Source organism: Antrostomus carolinensis, unplaced genomic scaffold (assembly GCF_000700745.2).
Source record: "Antrostomus carolinensis isolate BGI_N321 unplaced genomic scaffold, ASM70074v2 scaffold15895, whole genome shotgun sequence".
Lineage (NCBI taxonomy): Eukaryota > Metazoa > Chordata > Aves > Caprimulgiformes > Caprimulgidae > Antrostomus > Antrostomus carolinensis.
Window position 1 is genome coordinate 1 of NW_010317198.1, and position 19,618 is coordinate 19,618.

At 37.2% G+C, this 19,618-nt stretch overlaps 1 protein-coding gene across 1 annotated transcript; it reads left to right on the top strand.

Moving 5' to 3' along the window:
- Window positions 1-693: 693 nt before the first annotated feature.
- On the top strand, window positions 694-18,093 carry KIAA0753 (KIAA0753 ortholog). Its single transcript, XM_010168501.1, has 15 exons — window positions 694-783; window positions 1,840-2,452; window positions 3,774-3,880; window positions 4,178-4,240; window positions 5,058-5,273; window positions 6,486-6,696; window positions 8,101-8,300; window positions 9,461-9,630; window positions 10,398-10,487; window positions 10,664-10,751; window positions 11,935-12,108; window positions 13,180-13,261; window positions 15,155-15,275; window positions 15,447-15,671; window positions 17,976-18,093. Exons 1-15 carry the CDS (start codon window positions 694-696, stop codon window positions 18,091-18,093), a joined length of 2,568 nt encoding a protein of 855 aa, XP_010166803.1.
- Window positions 18,094-19,618: the final 1,525 nt, after the last annotated feature.

The window sequence follows — 19,618 nt, forward strand, 5'->3', positions numbered from 1 at the left end:
CGTGGGAGCAGAGGAGCGGCCCGCGCCGCTTGCCTCAGGAGCAGGGACAACGTCTGCAGTTCGGCCGCGACAGGAAGTTTTAACAGCATTACGCGCTGGATCCTGCTCATTTGTTAATTCTCAGAGGCAGATGAAGGAGACTTAAGTTTCTGTCAGTCTCGACAGGTCGCTTTTATTTCTGATATTCTCTGTGCAGCTGAGGTGTGAGCATCCCCCGGATCTGTTTTCCTTGGATACTAACATCTTTGTTACAGACCTGGCTGCTTTGACTGCTGCCTTATGCTATGTTGTTAGCCTGTTTTTTTTACCGTTGTACTATCCTATTTCCCTTTTAGGTAAGTAATAGCTATAAAAGTTCTGCGGCAGTTTTCTTAGGCTTTATAGCAGGAGCCTCACAGTCTGTAATGCTGTTCCTCAGCTCTCTGTGAGGGTGTGTAAAAGAAGGATCTAAATTGTAAAATTTGCCTTAAACAGCGGGCCTGTACTCTCCATTTTGGGTACCACCTGTGTGAGTACACATGATGTGTTTTTCCATTTCTACGTGCCTCCTGAGGTTGGTTCTTTATCTGTTGTTCACATCAGACCTGGGATTGCTTTTGAGAGGCTGAAATAATACATGATTCTTTTTTATGTTCATAGTTATAACTGTAAGCAAAGGACAAATAACTGGATTTTCAGCATCAAGCCGCTGTGATGGGACCAAGCAAACCAGCTATGTCTGATGCTGTGTTTTCATTTACTACCCAGCTATACAGGAATGAAGCAAAGGCTTTACAAACACAGGTATTACTTGACTTCTGCAGCGATGCTGATTTGGTTTTCATTTGTGATCATTATGAAATGATTATTATGACCCACTTCCTGAGGTAGCCCACTAGTGAGTGTTGAGCCATTTCTGCAGCTTCATCACATGTGATGGTGACTTGGGAAGACAAGCATCATAACTACAAACATCCCCCTCTTCCTCCTTCTTCTCCACAGCTTTTATTGCCAAGTATGATGCCATATGGTGTGGGGTATCCCTTGAGTCATTTGTGGTCAGCTGTCCCAGCTGTGTCCCTTCCCAACTTCTTGCCCACTCCCAAGTCTACTTTTGGGGTGGTGTGAGAAGCAGAAAAGGCCTTGACTCTGTGTAAGCACTGCTCAGCAATAACTAAAACACTGGTGCACTATCAACACTGTTTTCATCACAAATCCAAAACGTAGCACCATGCAAGCTACTATGAAGAAATTTAACTCTGTCTTGGTCTAAACCAATACACTATCTTCACCTCTTACTTTACTACATGGAAACAGAACCCAGAAACTTTATACTGGTACCGTGTTTCAGCCTTCCATTTCTCCTTCATCATGCTTTTCCTTCATCATTTCTCCTTCTGTTGCCTTTGTAAATTTAGTAGTGCCTTACTAAATCACTATGATATAATCATACTCATTTATATTACTGATGTTAATTGTTGTTATAACTCATTAATTGCATTGTCAGAACTCTCAAAAAAAAAAGTCTTTATAAAGGAATTCATTGTCCAATGCCTAGTCGCCTTGGAGCAGGTTTTTCAATGTGTGTACCCTTCCTCAGGTGCCCACCCTAAGTTGCTGATAAGTGCCTAATGTTATTTACAAGATGATCTCAATGCTTTGTTCAAAATGATTTTGGATACTGGCATTTGTCTGAGTGGATGGAATGCCTTCCATGCATTGAGGATGTACCATCATGACAGAATGCATTCTAATATGAAGATCCATTTTCCTTGCTGTTAGACATTAGAGGTACATCACACGTGTAAAGTGTTCTGTGTAACATCAGCTTTTTTTTTTTTTTTTTACGCTTTGGAACAGCTCCAGTTTAATAGAAACGTTCCTGCAGTTCCAGAGAACTTGGCGCTCAGATTCTCAAACCCTTGTCCAATTATAATAGAAAAGCTGAAGGCATCCAGTGAGCAGAGAAATGTAGCTAGAAGTGAGGACCCCAGCATAAGAAGCTCTGGCATGTTTTCAGTGGTATCTGAGGAGAGACTAAAATTGGCTATTCAGCTAGCCAAAAAGGACATAAAACAAAGACATCTTGAAGAGCAAGTGAAACAGCGAGTGTTTGGAGACGCTGTCAATAAGCCATTGTTGGCCCAGAAGTCACAACAGCAGAAGACTGAAGTATTTGAAAGTCCAGAAAATAAAAATGCACTGAAGCCTCGTGCCTGTTTGAAATATCAGCAGAAACTCAGTCAGCCTTCCAAAGTGGAGACTACCTCCTTTGGCACTAGAGTTTATCTCTACACACCAAATGAGGGAAAGCTAATACCAGCTGTTTTGGCCTCTCCACTCGCCCATAACACAGGACCAGACCTCAAGCCAAATGTAAACAAAAAAGAAGAAAACAAAATGCAGGAAGTCCGACGGCTGCAAAAGGAATTGAGGAGCTATGTCCAGAAAATTGAAGAACTGACTAAAAAAGGTGTAAGACTGAACAATAATTATGTTATATAAGTTTACAGTAATTTGTTGATATGTTTTTCTTTCTGTTTTTTTTTTGCCTGGATTAGAATCTATATTTAGTTCTGGATTTTTGAGAACCATCTACTTTTTTCAGAAGTAGATAAAAGCTAGAATGGCTAGCCAGTTTAAGCAATAGCAGGGTTTAATATCGAGAGTTTGTAGTGTGTTCCAATCCAACCTGCAACGATAGTGGATTAGTGGTAGACTATTTAATAACGTGGGTGAAAAAATATTGGTCTCCGTAGGCCTATTTGCTAGATATTCAGACTTCAAAAACCAGTATCATAATTAACCACATTCTTACAAATGATGAGAACGCTCATCAGGGGAAACAGCTGGTAAAATTTCATTTCACAAGTCTGACTCACCTAATTTATGTCTGTGTAGGAGCATGATTAGTGTGCTTTCTGACACTGTGTTGTGGGTAACCCTGGTTGGCAGCAAAGTGCCACATGCTTGTGCTCATTTCTCCCCCTGAGGGACAGGGGGGAGATTACAAAGATGAAAAGTAAGAAAACTTAGGGGTTGAGATAAGGATGGTTTAGCAAGGGAAGGAAAGAGGAAGAAGAAAGAAAAAACCAAATCAAGTAACGCAGAGGCAGTCAGTCACTACCTCCCACAAGCAGACTCAATGCCCAGGCAGTCTGTGAGCAATGGCTACCTTCCCCCCCAAAATGACGTGTTTTATTGCTGAGCATGGTATGGAATATCTGTTTGATCAGTTGAGGTCAGCTGTCCTGGCTGTGTCCCCTCCCAGGTTCTTGCACACCCCCATCCTACGTACTGGCAGGGCATAGTTGAAAAAAGAGAAAACCTTTGTGCTGGTGCAGGTATTGCTCAGCAACAGCAAAAATACTGGTGGTGTATTATCAACACTGGTTTAGTCATGAATCCAAAACAGTATCATGCTGGTGATTGTGAAGAAAATTAGCTCCATGCCAGCCAACCCCAGTATACACAGCATTGGCTCTTTTTTTCTTAACTTTGAGTGCTTTACCTGCAACTTAGTCATAAAACTAAGTGGTCATATGTGATTTTGTAAGCTATAACTAATAAGCCATATTGTATAAGAATGTTTAGTCAGATTCTAAATAGAGACATGATATAGAGTTAAAATAACTAGCATTACTGCTCAAGGGAGCTGTGCAAAATATATGATACATTGTACATTGGTTCTGCGTGAAAGAGTCTTATTGCTAAATTATATTTGTTGTCATAGCTTAATTGGGATTTTCACAGGATAAATTAAGACATAAAACTTTACATTTCATGCTTTTTAGGGAGAGAGAGAGAAATTTTAGATCCTGATAAAGAGCAACGAGTTTGCACTAGGAGACAGAAACAAGCTGCACGGTCAGCTCAGATGCTGTATGTACTCCAGCAACAGGTAGGAAACAGCATTTTAAATTGGGATGTATAGTAGCCAATTTGTTGTGATGAATTTGACAGAAATGAACTGAAACAAGAGAAATTTGATCAGGTTATCTCTGAACTTCCATGGCATTCTAGTTTAGGTCTGAATGGTGTGATTAATTTCTCTTATGACTGGACAGAGCGATGAGCACCACCAGTGGAAAATTTGGACTTTTAATCAGATGTTACAGGGAAGATTAATTGTGCATTTATAGACATGGAGCTAATTCTGACTGACCTTCCCCTCTCCCCCTCCTTTCACAATAAACAGGTAAAAGAAATTCAGAATGATTTAGAGAAACTGAGTCCTCATAAAATCAAACATACTAAAAAGGTAAGATGTAATTATCCTTCAGGCTGTAACTTATTGACAGAAAGTTTTCTAGCTAGTTCATTGTCTAGGGTACACCTGAGTCCTCTCCAGAAGGGAAGATTTCTTTTTATCTTGCACCTCTTATCTCATTCTCGTGGAATTGTATCTCACTTGGTCTGATACTGCCTTTGCAGCTTCCCTCTTCTCCTCAGTTCTTATGTGTCTACAGTAAACTGGAGAAGGCAGCTGTTGTTCTTCTGGTTTTTATGTGGCTTCTAATTCCTTCTTCACTTTCTTTTCTGAATAAATGTTCTATTCTTGACTACTTTTTTAACTTCATGTTGATGTTACTCAGTCTTACCAGCCTCCTTTCTGATGTTCTTCTCTGATCAGCGTCTTTCAGAAAGACAGTACTGAGATCATGCTTACTGTTTGGTCCATATTGTCCTGTTGTTCTCTTGTGCATTTCTATCCTTGTGTTTTCCTATGTAACAAAAACTGGAGGATGGAGAATGTTCTATGTTTGTGGAATTGTTGTATGTTAGGGTCAAACCTATGACTATGGTACTCTGTTGGCACAGATAGTAGAAACTAGCATGATACTAGCTATGATGCTAGCATGAAGCTAGCATGATACTTGATATGAGTACTGTTTTGTATTACCTTTAGTAGATTATTTAAATGCCTGTTTTGGTTTCTCTCACAAATGGCCTCATATCCATCAGAATTATCCCAAGCCTGAGTGTTTCTCCATTAAATTTTGTCAACAATTCTTTTAATAGCATCAGTATTCATAGAAACTATAGCTATTAAAGCATGTATTTTTCATTTTTTCCAGTCTCAAGCAGTATCCAGGTTGGCAGCAGCACACAGAGGAGCTGTACGGGCCTTGCAGGCATTTGCCAATCAGTTTACAGATCAAACAGAGCAGCAGATTCCTACCCACTGCAAGGAACTGAGCAGTCTCATTCGACAACTGTCACTCTGTTCTGCCAAACTAGAAGTGGATTCTTCCATTTCTGACATTATCATAGATATTTTGCTGCAAGTTGAGGTAGGAAAAAACATTTTGTTTTTGCTAAGGCAGCAAAGATGTAGTGAAATACGAGACTGCAAAATATATTGTGTGTTTGTGAAATGGTAGAATATCGAACTGGTGGTTTGGTGGTTTTTTTTGAAGGCCATGTTTTCAAATTTATAAATATGTTTCTAATCTTCCTAAATAGTCGTGGTCTAAAATAGAGTTGCATCTTAAACACAGAAGCCACATGCTACTGTTCTTGTTGATGCTGTTCCTGTCTTTATTGGCTCTCCTAGCAGAATGAGGATTGGTAGAGATAGTGGTAACAAAGCATCAGTTTCTGATTCGTTTGCAGTTTTCAGGACTGAAAGAATTGCATTTTTTATACTGGCATAAGTTACGTGTTTATTGTTTTGCCATGCATGCTTTAGTCATCAGGATTAGTGATGAGCATCTGAGCCTCACACATGGTGGTGGGCGCAGAATTGTCCAGGCAGAAGATAAAGTTGTAGCTACAAGAATTCATTAAGCTCTGTGCCCTTCAAATGGCTTTTGTCAGTGATACCTGATGTCTTAAAACATGTTGTTGGTATAACAGAAAAGTTCTGATTCACATTTCCTGCTGCAGTTCCTACCTACACGATTTTTTTTTTTTCAGTAAAAACCTATGTAACCTGAACTATTATGAAACCAGTATTTAATTAATTTCAATAAAAGCAACTGATACAATAGCCATAAGATACTTTATTTTCCTTAAAATATTGTTCTACCTGTAAGAACTGTGTTTTTATTTTTACTGTTCTGAACACTTATGAGAACAGTAGCAATGCTAACTGCCTGGGAACAGGAAAGACAGTAGAATTGTTTAGATTTTGACTTAGCATTGGAAGAAGTGTCTGTCTGTCTTACCACAGTTGTGTGGGCAACTTTTTTTTTTTTGGTCTATAGGCTTTGGTTTTGGTCTATAGGCTTTGTGTCCATTTCTTTTTGAACATGCTGTAAGCAGAGAATTTGCTGGAATCAATTGTAAATACAAAAATGCAAGCCTTTTCTGTAATATTTAAGTTAATAAGATGAAGAAGCTTCTGCATGAACAAGCTATCAGGAGTAATCACTACCACAAAAACAAAAAAAACCCAAACCACACCCAAACAGTTCCAGCTACTTAGAATCTCTGGAATTTGCTTCTCATTATTGTATCATGTTTACTGAGAGAGTAATCAAAATTCAAAATATTTGATGCAGGATCTCGATTCACTGCTGGAAAAGAAACAAACACCCAAGAAAGTGAAGAAATGTATTTCACCATCTCAAGGCAGATCTCTAAGGAACACTGAGACATTTCCAGCCAGAAAGCAGCTTACATCTCCAAAAAGAGAAAACATGCCTCTCATCTTAAAGGGACAGCATGGAAAAGAACCTAGAAAACCTCCAGCTACCAGGAGTCTCTTGACTGGTTTGTATTTTTAATTATTAAATACATTTTTATCAGTTAACTTACCATCTACAGTTCAGTTTTGCAGTATGTTATGTATTGTTGGTCAGAAGTGTATAACAGCCCATATGTAATTATCAGATTCAGAGCCTTGTTATGCATTTTTTTCATCCGTTCCCCTGAGATGACAGACCTGCAGGTTTATATGTCTCTTTATAACTATATTATTGTTGTCATAATGTTCTCCCTATTTTTGTCCATTTCTTTTACCATGGGCTACGCTTGGATTGTTTTTCTGCAGTGTACACCTAAATGGCAATTCACAAGTTCACATTAATGGTGCATACAGAATAGTTCCATATATCTACCTAGATAATACTGTATATTATTTGGAATGCAAAGTTGCTGACTGTTAGCAAATCTCCACCAAAGCTATCGTTGTTTAACATTTCGCCGTTTACAGTGAAAAGATACACTGAAGCCTTGGCTCAGAGTTTCCTTGCTTTGTGCAGTTTCTCTGCTTTTGAGAGAGGTGTCTGTTTTATTCTTGCCAGTTCACCGATGTTAATGTCTTCTGCACAGCAATCACAGTTTCAGTACCTAGAGGCACGTTAACTGATAGTTAAGCTGAAAACTTTGGTTTTTTTTCACTGGTTTGCCATGCAACCTTTGGGAATTGATTTACTTTATTGTTGTTTTACTTCATACATGAAAGGGAACGGGCTTTATTCTTTCTCAAGATGTTGTGAGATAAATATACCACCTGAAATATTTTGACACCTTATGAAAGCCATTATAGCTTATTACATTGTTATATAAGCTATGTTACTTGTTTTCCATCTTTGGAGTGTCTTTCTCATACCTTGTACTGTTTTTTACTAGAATAGTAAGTATTCCTTTGTACCCTTAGGTAAGGGTGAGAAGAATTCTATGAAATGAATGAATCTTTGGCAGTCCAGAGAGACAGTATATTGAGAAGCACCTAACAGTTTCCACGTCTTGCTGCCTAAAAAAGAATGTTTTGTTATCACTGCCTAGACCTCATATGACAATTACTACCAAAAGGCTTTCCCATGGTTTTCATATATACGTGTATTTTCAAATATCTGTACATGTGTAAATATGTAGATGCACACAAAAGCCAAAATGGCCTGTTCATTGAAACCGTGTAAGAAAGACAATTTATTTAATGCTTGTCAGGAAATACAAGGGGGTTTTGGTTTTGTGGGGGGATTTTTTTTTGGTTTTTTTGTTTTTTTTTTTTTAAATTATGGTAGAGCTTAAAAGTTCATGATTAGGTATACCTAGCATAACCAAAGTATTAAATGTAGAAATAAAGATGGTTATTGCCCCTTTGAACTTAAGTTGAAAGTTTGTTTATTATTTTTGATACGGATAAACACTGACATGTTGCAAATATTTCAGCAGTTCAGAAGGCAAACAGTTGTGCTCGTACATTGCACAATAAATTCCGAGAAGAAAATTACTCGCTTACTCCAGAGAGAAATGCAACTTTACAAGGAGACATAGATGCATTGGTGAGAGCTAGAGCTGTAAAAAAAGATACCATCATTGAAAGTGGCCCTTTGAAGAAGAAAGGCATGTTATTACCTGCAAAACCACAGGTATGGAAGTGATAAAAGAATTTATGCTTCCTTTTACTTGTCCTCTGGGATTTGTTGTACAAAGTGAGACACTGTCAAGCTTTGCACATCCTCCCAATTTTTTTATTCTGAGCTAGGAGGCGTAAGGGGATGAACCATGTCATCTGCCTATGTTCTTTCTAGTGGCTATGATTATTTTATCTTTTTTTTTTTTTTTTAAGTAGTGTTATTGTTCCTTGGAAACACACTGTACAACTAGAAGCAATGAATAACAGAATTAGCAAGGAAAACTCTTGACTCAAACTAGTTTCATGTTTGAAATTAGCATGGTTATTTTTCAACTTCACATTAAAGGTGAAATATTTGCCTCTTATTGGTCATCCTCTGTCATGAAAAATGCACTCAGCAGTGATGTTGTGCTAATTCTTATGTTAAGAGGAGGATATAAGTTAGATTTACTTCATTGATTAGGGAAATTATAAAACTTCACAGTACAAATTCTGTTTTCTAGTGAGTCCTTCTTGCAACCAGCAAGAGGCTCCTGTAATGCAAACAAATGAGTTCTTTTAATAATATTTCAAAGTGTTAAATTTTGCATATAGTTGGATTTTTTTTTTTAACTAAATGCTTTTTTTTCCTTTCCTCAGAGTATCATCTGCAGCTTGAAAAATCAGATTGATAAAGTAACATAGATGTATGCATATGTAACTTTTACTGCTTCTCATATATATCTATTGGTGAGGATTGTGAGCAGGAAGATTAAGCATTTCAACAATTCATACTGAGGGGACTAGTCTAAGTGTCCTTGTAGCAAATACAAATATGGCAATATTATAGTTTCACGGCTGAATAAAATGTTACCTTGGAAACCTATTTGGATTTATGAAGAGTTAACATAGAGTCTAATTCTGAAAATTTCAAAACAAGTTTTTTCCCATGAAAAGCAACATTAGAAAAATTGAAATTGCTTACAAAAATAATAGTTGCAGGATTAAGTATATCTTCTGTTCAGGCACAGTTGTACTTCCCTTTTAAATCAGTTGTAAAACCTCCACATATGTCAACTGTGCAACAAAGCCAGCAGGCATGACTTCAAGACAAATTCTGAAGCAGAATGCAAAATACTTAAAAAATTAAATGACTGGAATATAAGTTTTTAATGTGATTGTGTTAATTTTAAGGGAATGCCAAAGTCTCTGAAATCAAGATGGGTACAGCCTCAAGGAAAGCGTGCCCAATTTCAAGAGACAACTATAGCGTCCCAGCTAAAAGAGAACAAGCAACCTGTTAAGGAGAGGAGAATACCCTGCGTGCCTCCAAGCCCCGCGTCTCCACCTGTCTCACCGAAGCGGTACGTTCACAGGCTAGTGGAACCCATCTTTGCTTTCGTGTGGAAATGCTGCTGTATTTGTACTAGTAAATAGGATGGATTTGGCCTGGAAGTCAGACCATGAAGGCAAGTGGCACAGCACAGCTCGCTACTGGGTAGTTGTATTCTTTTCCCACCTGACACAAAGTGGTCTCATTCATAGAGCCTGGGAAGAGCCATTGCTTTATGCATTTTCCTGGATCTGATCCAAGTATTATCTGGGAGTCACAGGCCAAACTGTGCTAGGCAGGGCACTGGCAAAACACATGGTGTGCAGAATATTCACACTGCATTAAGAAGGTAAATATTATCTCCCTGTTCCAGAAGGACAAAATATGTATCTTTGTCCTGGCTAGTAATGGAGTGCAGGTTTGTTTATTTTAAACTATATTCAGCATCCTGTAGGCCAGGATGCCTGTTTGCAGCGTTTGAACAGGACATCCAACTGCTGATCCAGCCGCTGGATCTGTAGTAAGCAGCGTGCACGGTAAGGTAAGGAGTTTGTCTCTCTGGGCAGTACTTGTAGATAGCTGTGAAGTTGCCTGTTTGCCAGCAGCAGAAACATAATTGAACATCCTTGGTTGTCAGCAGAATTTTGTGGCTTATATAGTCTTAAAGTCAGTATTAATTTTCTTTCTAAAGTTTTTTTGCAAGTTTTCTAAACTGATACACAGAATCACATTATTTAATTCTTCGATTGTTAGAATGTGCATTTTGTAAACCTCTGTATTACTGTTTTATTTTTGAAGACTAGCACAGCTTGAAGCAGAAACTTCAAGAAGAGTGAAGGTTCTAACTGACCTTAGCAGAGAAGAAATGAAAAAAGTACAAAAGTTAAGGTAATGACTTACTTTGAAGAGCTAATAAATGGTGTCAGATCTGATATGGTCTTCTCCCCTCTCCCACTAGTCCCCCAAAAAGTACATTTATGTGTTTGGGTTTTCTAAATTATTGTCATACTATGCTTCAGAACAGCATTGTTATGTGTTTGTTGGGGTTTTTTTTTTGTGTGTAGGTCAGAAAGTGCTTCTCCAACCCAGTATGAAGACAAAGTTGAGAAGGCAGTACAGGAGCGCTTAGAACCTCTCTTGGATAGAACACAGGTAATATAGTCAAGCTCATGCCACTGTTTAAAGGATGCCCTTAGAGCTGCAAAACATTTATTCAAGAGCAACACACAGTTTCTTTTTAACTGATTGCAAGTCATGTTTATGTAGTCAACACAGTTTTGGACATTTGGAGAGTGTATTTCCATTTCAGTATGTGGGTCTTCAATTATTGTAATGAAGTTTGGCAAAGCTGCATTATGGGGGTTTTTTTTTGTTAGCCTCTTGTCAAGTAGATGCATTTTTAAGTTGTTTTTGAACAGTCATAACAGTCCCACGGTGAACATGACTGGACTTGACAAGATCATTTTAATAATTCTTATAATACTATGTTTAATGACTAAATAAATTTGGACAAGTAATATTAATGAGTAATAATACAGAAAAGTTTATTATCATGAGAGGACTTACATTTCATTTAGAAGATCAAGATCTCCTTGGAAACAAACTGTCATTTGAAGGTTTCTTCATTTATAAACCACCTTTTAACTCATGCAGCTAAGAGGGTATATTCTATCTGTATGTCATAGAGTAAAGCTGTTTGACATTTAAGATGAATATTTATCTTTGCCATATAGCAGAACGCATCTGGAAAAGTAGCACTGATTTCCGAACTTAGGAATTTCAATTTACATAGGCCACATGTTTAGAACAGTGTCATTGTATGGGCCTGTGTGCCTTCTAAAGTATTGGTTTTTAATCATGTACAATATGAAACAACAAGAAGGCTCTTTCTGACATCATCTCTTTTGTATATTTTTTGCTTGATGTGACCTTGAATGCATGAAGTTGCTTAGGGGGAAAAATGTTTTCATATAAAATAATACAGGTGAATGAACAGTGATACTGTACCACGACTAATAGGTAAAATTGGACACAACTGAAACCTATGGCTGTGGCCTGGATCCTGTATATTTACTCATGACCACCTGCAGCTGACTGATTTAGCTTATTGTGTGAATGGAACAAAACCGGGAATTTATGTGATATTTTATTGACAGGAAACATCGAAATGACAATTGGATTATTTCCATGATCTGTTGTAAGCAATATTTGATTTATAAGCATTCTTTCCCCTCAGTTGTTTTTGTTTTTGCTTTATTTCTTTCTTGCATTCGCTGTGTGGTGGGTTTTTTAGTTTTGTGGGTTTTTTTTCTTTTTTTATTTTCTTTTTAAATAGCAGGTTGCAGCAAACATGGATATTCTGAGTGGAAAGCTATTGGATGATCTTTTGGAAGATACTGCTCAGGAGCTGTGGAGTATAGAGCAGGATGAGAGAGTCCACACCGTGGCTCTGCCTATGGCTGACACTCATAGTCTGAGGTTAATGTTGCAAAGAATGGAAGAAATTGAAGTAAGATTTTTTTTGTCTCTTGGTTGGTCTCATTTAGTGACAATTTCTTGATTAGTATCCATAAATTGTAGTATCTGTATCTACATTCTTAAATGAAGTAAGGTCTGACTGGATCAGTGTATGAAATTAAAGACTTGGAAGGAGTTTGCACTTCCAGCAGAACATGTAAGAACAGAAGAATGTTTGCCCTAATGATTTTATTGCTAGCTTTAGAGTTGGTAGACCAGAGTTTGCTTCCCACCTCAAGACTTTGTGGCTTAGATCATCATATGTGAATGGGAGAATCAGTATGGTGATTATGTTGATTGTATCACAGATTAGAAAGTATTTTAATATTTATGAATTTTTTTTTCCCATTGTTTTGTAATATAGGATCCTAGCATTCTAGTAGCACGAGCATCTCAAGGAAACCTGCTCTGGCAATCCAAAGTAATTTACAGGTCAACATGAGGAAGTCAGATGAACACATGTTTATCTCTGCCCTTATTTATCCATCTTTCTATGTACATATTCATGAGGTTATCATTTATTTGACTTGACTTTTCTTATATATTGCTTTCTTAAAAATTTTTCTTTGATCAATTTTTTCTGAAGTTTTTGGTTCAAGTCCCATTTTAGCCTTCCTATTCTGTGAAATTTATGGTAATTTAGAACTACTGAGTTTAGGACCATTTGCTTCTAGAGATCTATTTGTAAGTTGGAAGCATGAAGCCTATGTTGTGCAGTGTCCTTTCCCTATGAGGCACTTAAGCACAGATTTGAATTCACTGTTGGTAAGGCAGGAAACAGCAGTGAGGGCCCTTCAGTTGCTTGGCTGACTGCTCTTAATCTGAAATGGGAGGACTTGCCATGGTACTGGCAAGGAGTTGAGCTGGCAAGTATGACATTTTGAACAGATCATTATCTGTGTTTTCACCCCCCTACTATCCCTTTTCTGTGTTATGTTAACTAGGCAAAATAAGCCTCCTTTGACCAAGGAGTATCATGACCTGCTTTCCTGTTGGGTGATAAGTAGTAGAGCTGAACTGCTAAGTGTTATGTTAATTGATTTATTTTGTATGTTCAAAACAGAGATACCAGGAGGCTGTACAAAGGAGATTCACCCAGATTGTGTACAGTGATTCGGAATTCTGGGCCCAGGAAGGCAAAGTGGGTAAGTGTCTTTTTAATGCAACTTGTTTTTCTAGTAATCTGTATCTTTTAAATTCTGATGTTTTGAAATCCAAATCATTGGATTATGTGTGATCAAATAGCACCATCCAGACACATTTTTTACTCTAAGTGCGCCTTTCAGAGGACTGTTTCTAAAATATAGTTCTAAAATCAATATTTAAAGAGGAAAGATATCTTCTGAGAACAATTTGTCATTTTCTACTTGTGTTTAATAGGGTTGCATTTGGATGGAAAGCGCTGCTAGTGCAACCTTAGCTGAAGGACGGGAATCTTTAACACATATTTCCAGTCATCAAACATGAAGTTTGAATGTTGTCCCTTTTCTAGGTGTTTGTCATTCCTTAGCTTAGATATTTTCTTTTCTGCCAAAATGTGACTAATGACTTTTCTAGAATGAAGATTATATTCCATTAGTGCATACGCTCCAATTCATCTGTAAGCTACTTGAATTTACTCCAGGATCCAGCTAGTTTACTTTCCAAGTCTGAGATATCCTAAAGCCACTTCACTCGTTTTCTTGTTAAGCTATTTGTGACTTACTTGTCTTCATTTTTGAGAAGGGCACTGGCAAATCTGTAAATCTTAATCTTAAAAAGATTATTTAATGTGTTCTCATTTGACTGAATTTCCTTTGAAACACCATTACTTAGCAGTAATCATTTTCATGCTGATGAATCCAAAACTATTCTTAAGAGTTCCCATGCTGAGGTCAGGTATAGTGAAACAGTCTGTTTGTTCCTGCTGTTGATTTGCTGAGGCAGGACAAGCAGACATTTATCTTCTAGTTTGCTTCTCCCATTTTCTTTCTTTTAATAAACTACCAGTTTAAATGGTTTAGAGTTCAAGAGTAACTATTGTGTAGCAGCGAATCCATGATAGATTTTTCTGGCAGTACATAGAAGATAATATTAAATTACCTAAGCTTAAAAGATTCTTCTCTTTCCTTATTCCTTTCAAGTGATGGTGATACTGTTTTTAGATCTTGGAGTATACATGCAAGTTTAATTTAATTTTCATAGCCTCAAAAAACCTGTTTTTTTCTGTACAGAATTCATTATCCAATGTGCTTCAGCAAAAAACACAGTTTGGATTGCTTCAAGTTCACATTAATCACATTTTTCCTGCTTGTTTTTATTGGATAGAAAATAAAAGAATGTAAAGTCCTTCAGATGAAAGACATAACTAACTTTTCACATCAGATTAAATTTTTAATTGAGAAGGATGTAAGTAATACTAGTAGGAAACTGTTCAGTAATGAAAGATAGCATTCCAAACAACATTTTGGTGTTTCCCATACATAAGTGTACCTACTTTAATATTGTTTGCCACAGTGGCATGCTAATAACTTATGCTTGTTTTTCCCCATCCTCCTGCTCTGTTCTTTATCCTACTATGTGACTGAGTATAACAGTGAATCTATACTGATTTTCCAAGCTGAGTATCTGATCACATACTGACTTTAATGGAACTGCGTTGTTTTACACCAGTTTGAAAATCTCACAATAAGACTGGTGAAGACTTAGCCCAAATCTTACTGGATTTTTTTTTTTTTTTCCCCCGTGTCTTGGATTAGCTGCCAAGCTTAGGAGACTACACTAGTTTTAGAGTGGTATTTTCTAGCTCTCCTCTAGAAGCATCCACTCACACAACAGATTATACTAAAGGTAGGATTTCTGAAATGCTCAGCTTTAACACATTGAGCTCTTGGAAAGCCTATATTGGATTTACGTTTTAAGAGCTTGTCACCTTCAGTACTTTACTTATCTGAAGGACTTCTTAAAAGAAGCAAAAGGCTTTGTCAGGACTTACCTGTAGCAGATGTAGTTTTTATCTTCCAAAGAAACAATTTTAAAAATTATTTTCTTCCTTCTAGAACAACAAATTGCATCAGTAGCTAAAAGACCTACATCTCCTCATCCAATTCAGATAACCAAATTAATCGGGCACACAGAGCCAGAAACGGACATTTTATTTGAAAAACTTTTTGATGGCAAGTAAGTAGAGTATTTGGCCTTACGCTGAACTGAGGTGCTTATGAGCTGTGTGTCTTTGTTATAGTGTTTTCATTACAGAAAATTATGGTTTCTATTTGAAGAGATTTTCTGATCCTTCAAAAAGATGCTTGCAAATCTAGCTCTGGCTTAATGACTATTTTATATTTCCAGCGATACTGATGAAAACAAAGAAGCAGAGGAGAAACTGCAGACTGGAAATGACATTCGGCAGCCCTGGACTCAGAATTCTCTACAGAAAGAGTGCTGTGTGTCTCTCTCTGTGCCAAAGCGTATGCTCCAGAGCATCTTGGATTATAACAGCAGATACAAGGATCACTTAAAGCTTATTTCCCATGAGGCAGTAGGCAGTTTCAATCCGTGGCAGATTGCTGAGAGGTATATGAACTCTCCTTGTGTTTTTGAAGTGAATGTGTCAGCTGATGAACAGGTTTTTCTGTCCTTATTCAGGAAAAGAGTGGGGAGAGGGCTATTTAAATTCCAAATCGAAAGCCAGAAGCAGTCAGCTATTGGACTGTTTCTCTATTAGTAGTTGGTATTAATGGATTTTTAAGGTAGTTGGATAAAATGAAAGGATATGGGAGCAGAATGTCCTGGAGGAGTAATTATTTTTCACACCTTTCTATGGTGTTACCACAAAAACAACTGTGTGAAACGTGGGGTAACGTTATTTTCAGAAGGCTATCATCAACAGGTAAATTGAAGGAAAATAAAATTAACTTTTTTTTTCTGAGTGAAAAAGAAATAAAGCACTGTAAACAACTGTGCAAATTTTAATTTTTGTGGTGAGGAATTAAGAAGTTGATGCTTTGTGGAACAGCAGTCAATACTCTTTAAAAAGAGACCACTGGCCTTAGCACAGATTTTAGTGCTTCCTTTTCCTTCATGCTTCATGGAGCTCACTGTGGGCAAGTGTGACTAAGGGAATCTTACCATCCCTTAGTACAAATAGAAGAGGTGAAGAAGCAAAAAGTAACAGCCTCCCTGCTGTTTACTTTATGGTGAATTAAAATGAGTTGTCACGCTCAATGTTTGCTAAGCAAGCAGGGCACTGTAAGCTGAATTACCCACCCTTACACTGAAGCTTGAATAAGTGTTTTGATTGCTCAGTAACAGGTATAGCAACTAAATTATATCACTAGTTATAATTTCCTTGTGCTTTTCTTGAGTGGTTGCCTACAATTGCCTATAAATAATTTTCAGTATGTATGATATATTTCAGAAATCACCTATTGGTCTTGAAAAGCCCCAGCCCAAAAAAAGCATGGAAATACAAGCTGAACTTGAATCTTACTAGTCCTGTGCTTTCAGAACTTAAGAAATACTGGCACAACAACAGTTGGCATAGAGGGGCAGTTAATTCCATGCAGAGTGGAAATCAGGAGGCTTACAACTATGGGAGGAGAGAAACGAAAGAAGAAAACTCTGGAGTATTAAGAAAGAATTAGAAAATCTGACATCAGTGGCTGTAGATGGAGCAGTTTGCCGTAATTGTCTATGTTGGCAGATTGGATATCAGGCATAATTGCAAAGAGTTGTTAAACTTCTGGACACATTTTTAATGTAGGTAGCATTGAAATCAGTGATATAGCTCATCTGAGTAACATTTGGCATCTGCATCAGTGTTTCTGGGAACAGGTCCTGCAATATTTGACACTATTTGAATGCATGAAGTTAATCACGTGTGTTGATGGTTTGCCCAACTGCGGATAAGTAGGCAAATGTTTTAATAACTGTGGATAGACTACTGTCTTTGGATCTACTGAACTAAACCACTGAAATATGCCTTGGCAGTTCTCAGTATTGTCATTCTGCCTTCTGAATTGTAGTCCTTTTTATAACTGGTGTGAGGCTTGGTAGTTCAAAGACTGGCACCTTCTTGGGATTGGCAGATGGATTAAATGGCAGTGAATCTCCTTCTGACAGCTGAATTCCACTGCTGTCATTTGCTTGGTACGTGTTGTTAGTTGAAATCAAACTACAAATGCAATCTGATATCCAGCATGCCGCATTGACTTATTCCTACCACCAGAGGGCATTATCAATCTTTTTATATAAAATAGTATCTCAGAATGTTTAAAAGAAACACTCTCATGCTATGCTCAAAAGGTCTTACAAAGACTAACTTTATGATATTTTAGAATATATGCAAAACTGAGCAGAAGTTTTCAAGAGGCAAGTGAACAATTGTGTTCTTACAGTGAAATAGTTTTTCCTTCTGTAACATCTGCTGTGGTCCAGAGGTCGCTGAATTGAAATTTCTCATCTCACTTTTCCTTAAACTTTATTGCTCTCAGTAAGGCTGGATTCACCGGCAGCTAAAATCACTAAGAAACTTCCCATTTCCTTCAGTGGTCTTTGGATGAGCACCACAGTATGTTAACTCTTATTCCCAAAGCAAGCTTGCTATTGCAGAGTTTGAGAAAGGAAGCAACTGAGATCTCTCGACACTTTTAAGCCTGAAATATGTCCTTTGCTATGAACAGACAGACGAAAGAATTTCTGATATCTTATACAACACATTTCAGATCTTTTCTTGGGCTAAGCAGTAGAAAGAATGAAAAAAACATGAGTATTTGCCTTTTAAAATCAAAGCATTGATATAAATGGAATTAGCACTGGAATTTGGAATCTGACTTTCTGAAACTTCTCCTTTTCTTTATTTCCCTCCTTCTCCCTCAGCCTTGCAGAGCAACTAACAGAAGAAGCCCTGTGTGATGTGGCAGCAGAGCTGCAGGATGTTTGTGAGGATTATGCAGAAGCTGTGTTCACATCAGAGTTTTTGCAGCCAGTGCAGTAAATGGTTTCAGATCGCCACGTTATCAAATGCAACATCAGCCTAACAGTCTTATCAAATTAGCTGATTTATCATGTCTTTTTAAAAACCTCTGAGGTTCTGTTCACCAAATGAATTAAGTCCATCGAGGATTCATCTCAGGTTGTTATAAAACCATTATCATAATATTTCCTTCTCAGACTTTATTATACTGCATTTATCAGGACTTTTTTTTTTTTTAGCCAGTGTTTCAATAGAATGAAGTAAACTGTTACAAGTGAAGTTTATTTTAATAGGAATACTGATCCATTTGTATACCTGTATTCATTCTTTTTTTATGTGTGATCTTCTTACTAGAATAAAATACTGGGAGGACAAGGTTCGAGCAGTGTTACAAACTTAGCTGTACTGTGCCTCAATTTTCTGCTTTAAAATTGACAGAATCTGACTTACGTACCTCATAAGGGAAGTATGGGTTTAGTTTATTCTTCTCAGTAAAATGCATTGAATATATCTGGTAGTTGTGTCAGAAGAACGAAGCATTACTGATATTTCTAAAGCTGAGATGGAACAGTCCAGAGTAAAAGCTGTTTGGTTTGCTGTGCAGGGCTTTCAGTATCATGTAAGAAAGATGTTGTCTGACCACTATGCTTAGCATATATATTAGGATTCATTCTTTTGAGCAATGTGGCTATCCAAAGGAAGGATTCTCATGGCATAGCATGAAGTAGATGTAAACACTTTGCATTGGCTCTAAGATTGTTTTTATTTCCTCTAATTAGAACATACATTTAAAAAATAATTTTGTTTTTATTGAAGCCTGGTTAACTGTTTTGTTTGTTTTGAAATTTACACCAAATGTGATGACGTGAATGTTCCTGCTGATGCGTGACTTTGCTGATGTGTGATTTCTGTAATTTAAAATACTATTTTTTATTTCTAAGATTACAAAGAAAAGCCAGTTTTAAATCCAAAACATTAAGGCCATAGCATCTCTATGTACGTGTATATATGTTTGTGAAGATACTTTCTTTTTTAATAAACAACACTTGTTTCTTAGGACTGAACATAGTTTTAATTTAAGATAACTTCCATCTGAACCCATTTGGAATAGTCAGCACCCAACATGCAAGAAAGTACCTGGCAACATTACAAGAGTCAAACTACCATGTGCCTTGAAGTAACATCGTCATCTGTCAAGGTAAACATACTTTCTCTCTTAAATCCATGGTGCCGTGAATGGTATCCTCTGACTGTTAATGCCAAAGTTAACTTTTATTCTGGATGAGAATTTTGTGGCATTTGAGTGCCTTCTTGGAGCAGAAATGTGTGGAGAGTGAAGGCTTTAGGTAGGATCCTACACTCTTATTTTCACACACAAGCTAGACAGCTACAAAGCTTCTACCTGAATTTTTTTCAGTTGCTACCTGAAAAATTTCATAACTGTAGGGCTTCGTCTTAGTGACTCTGCATGTCATTGTTCCTAAGGGACAAATCGGCATCAAGCTGCATAAACATTATACATATGCATAATTCCTGTCACAGTATG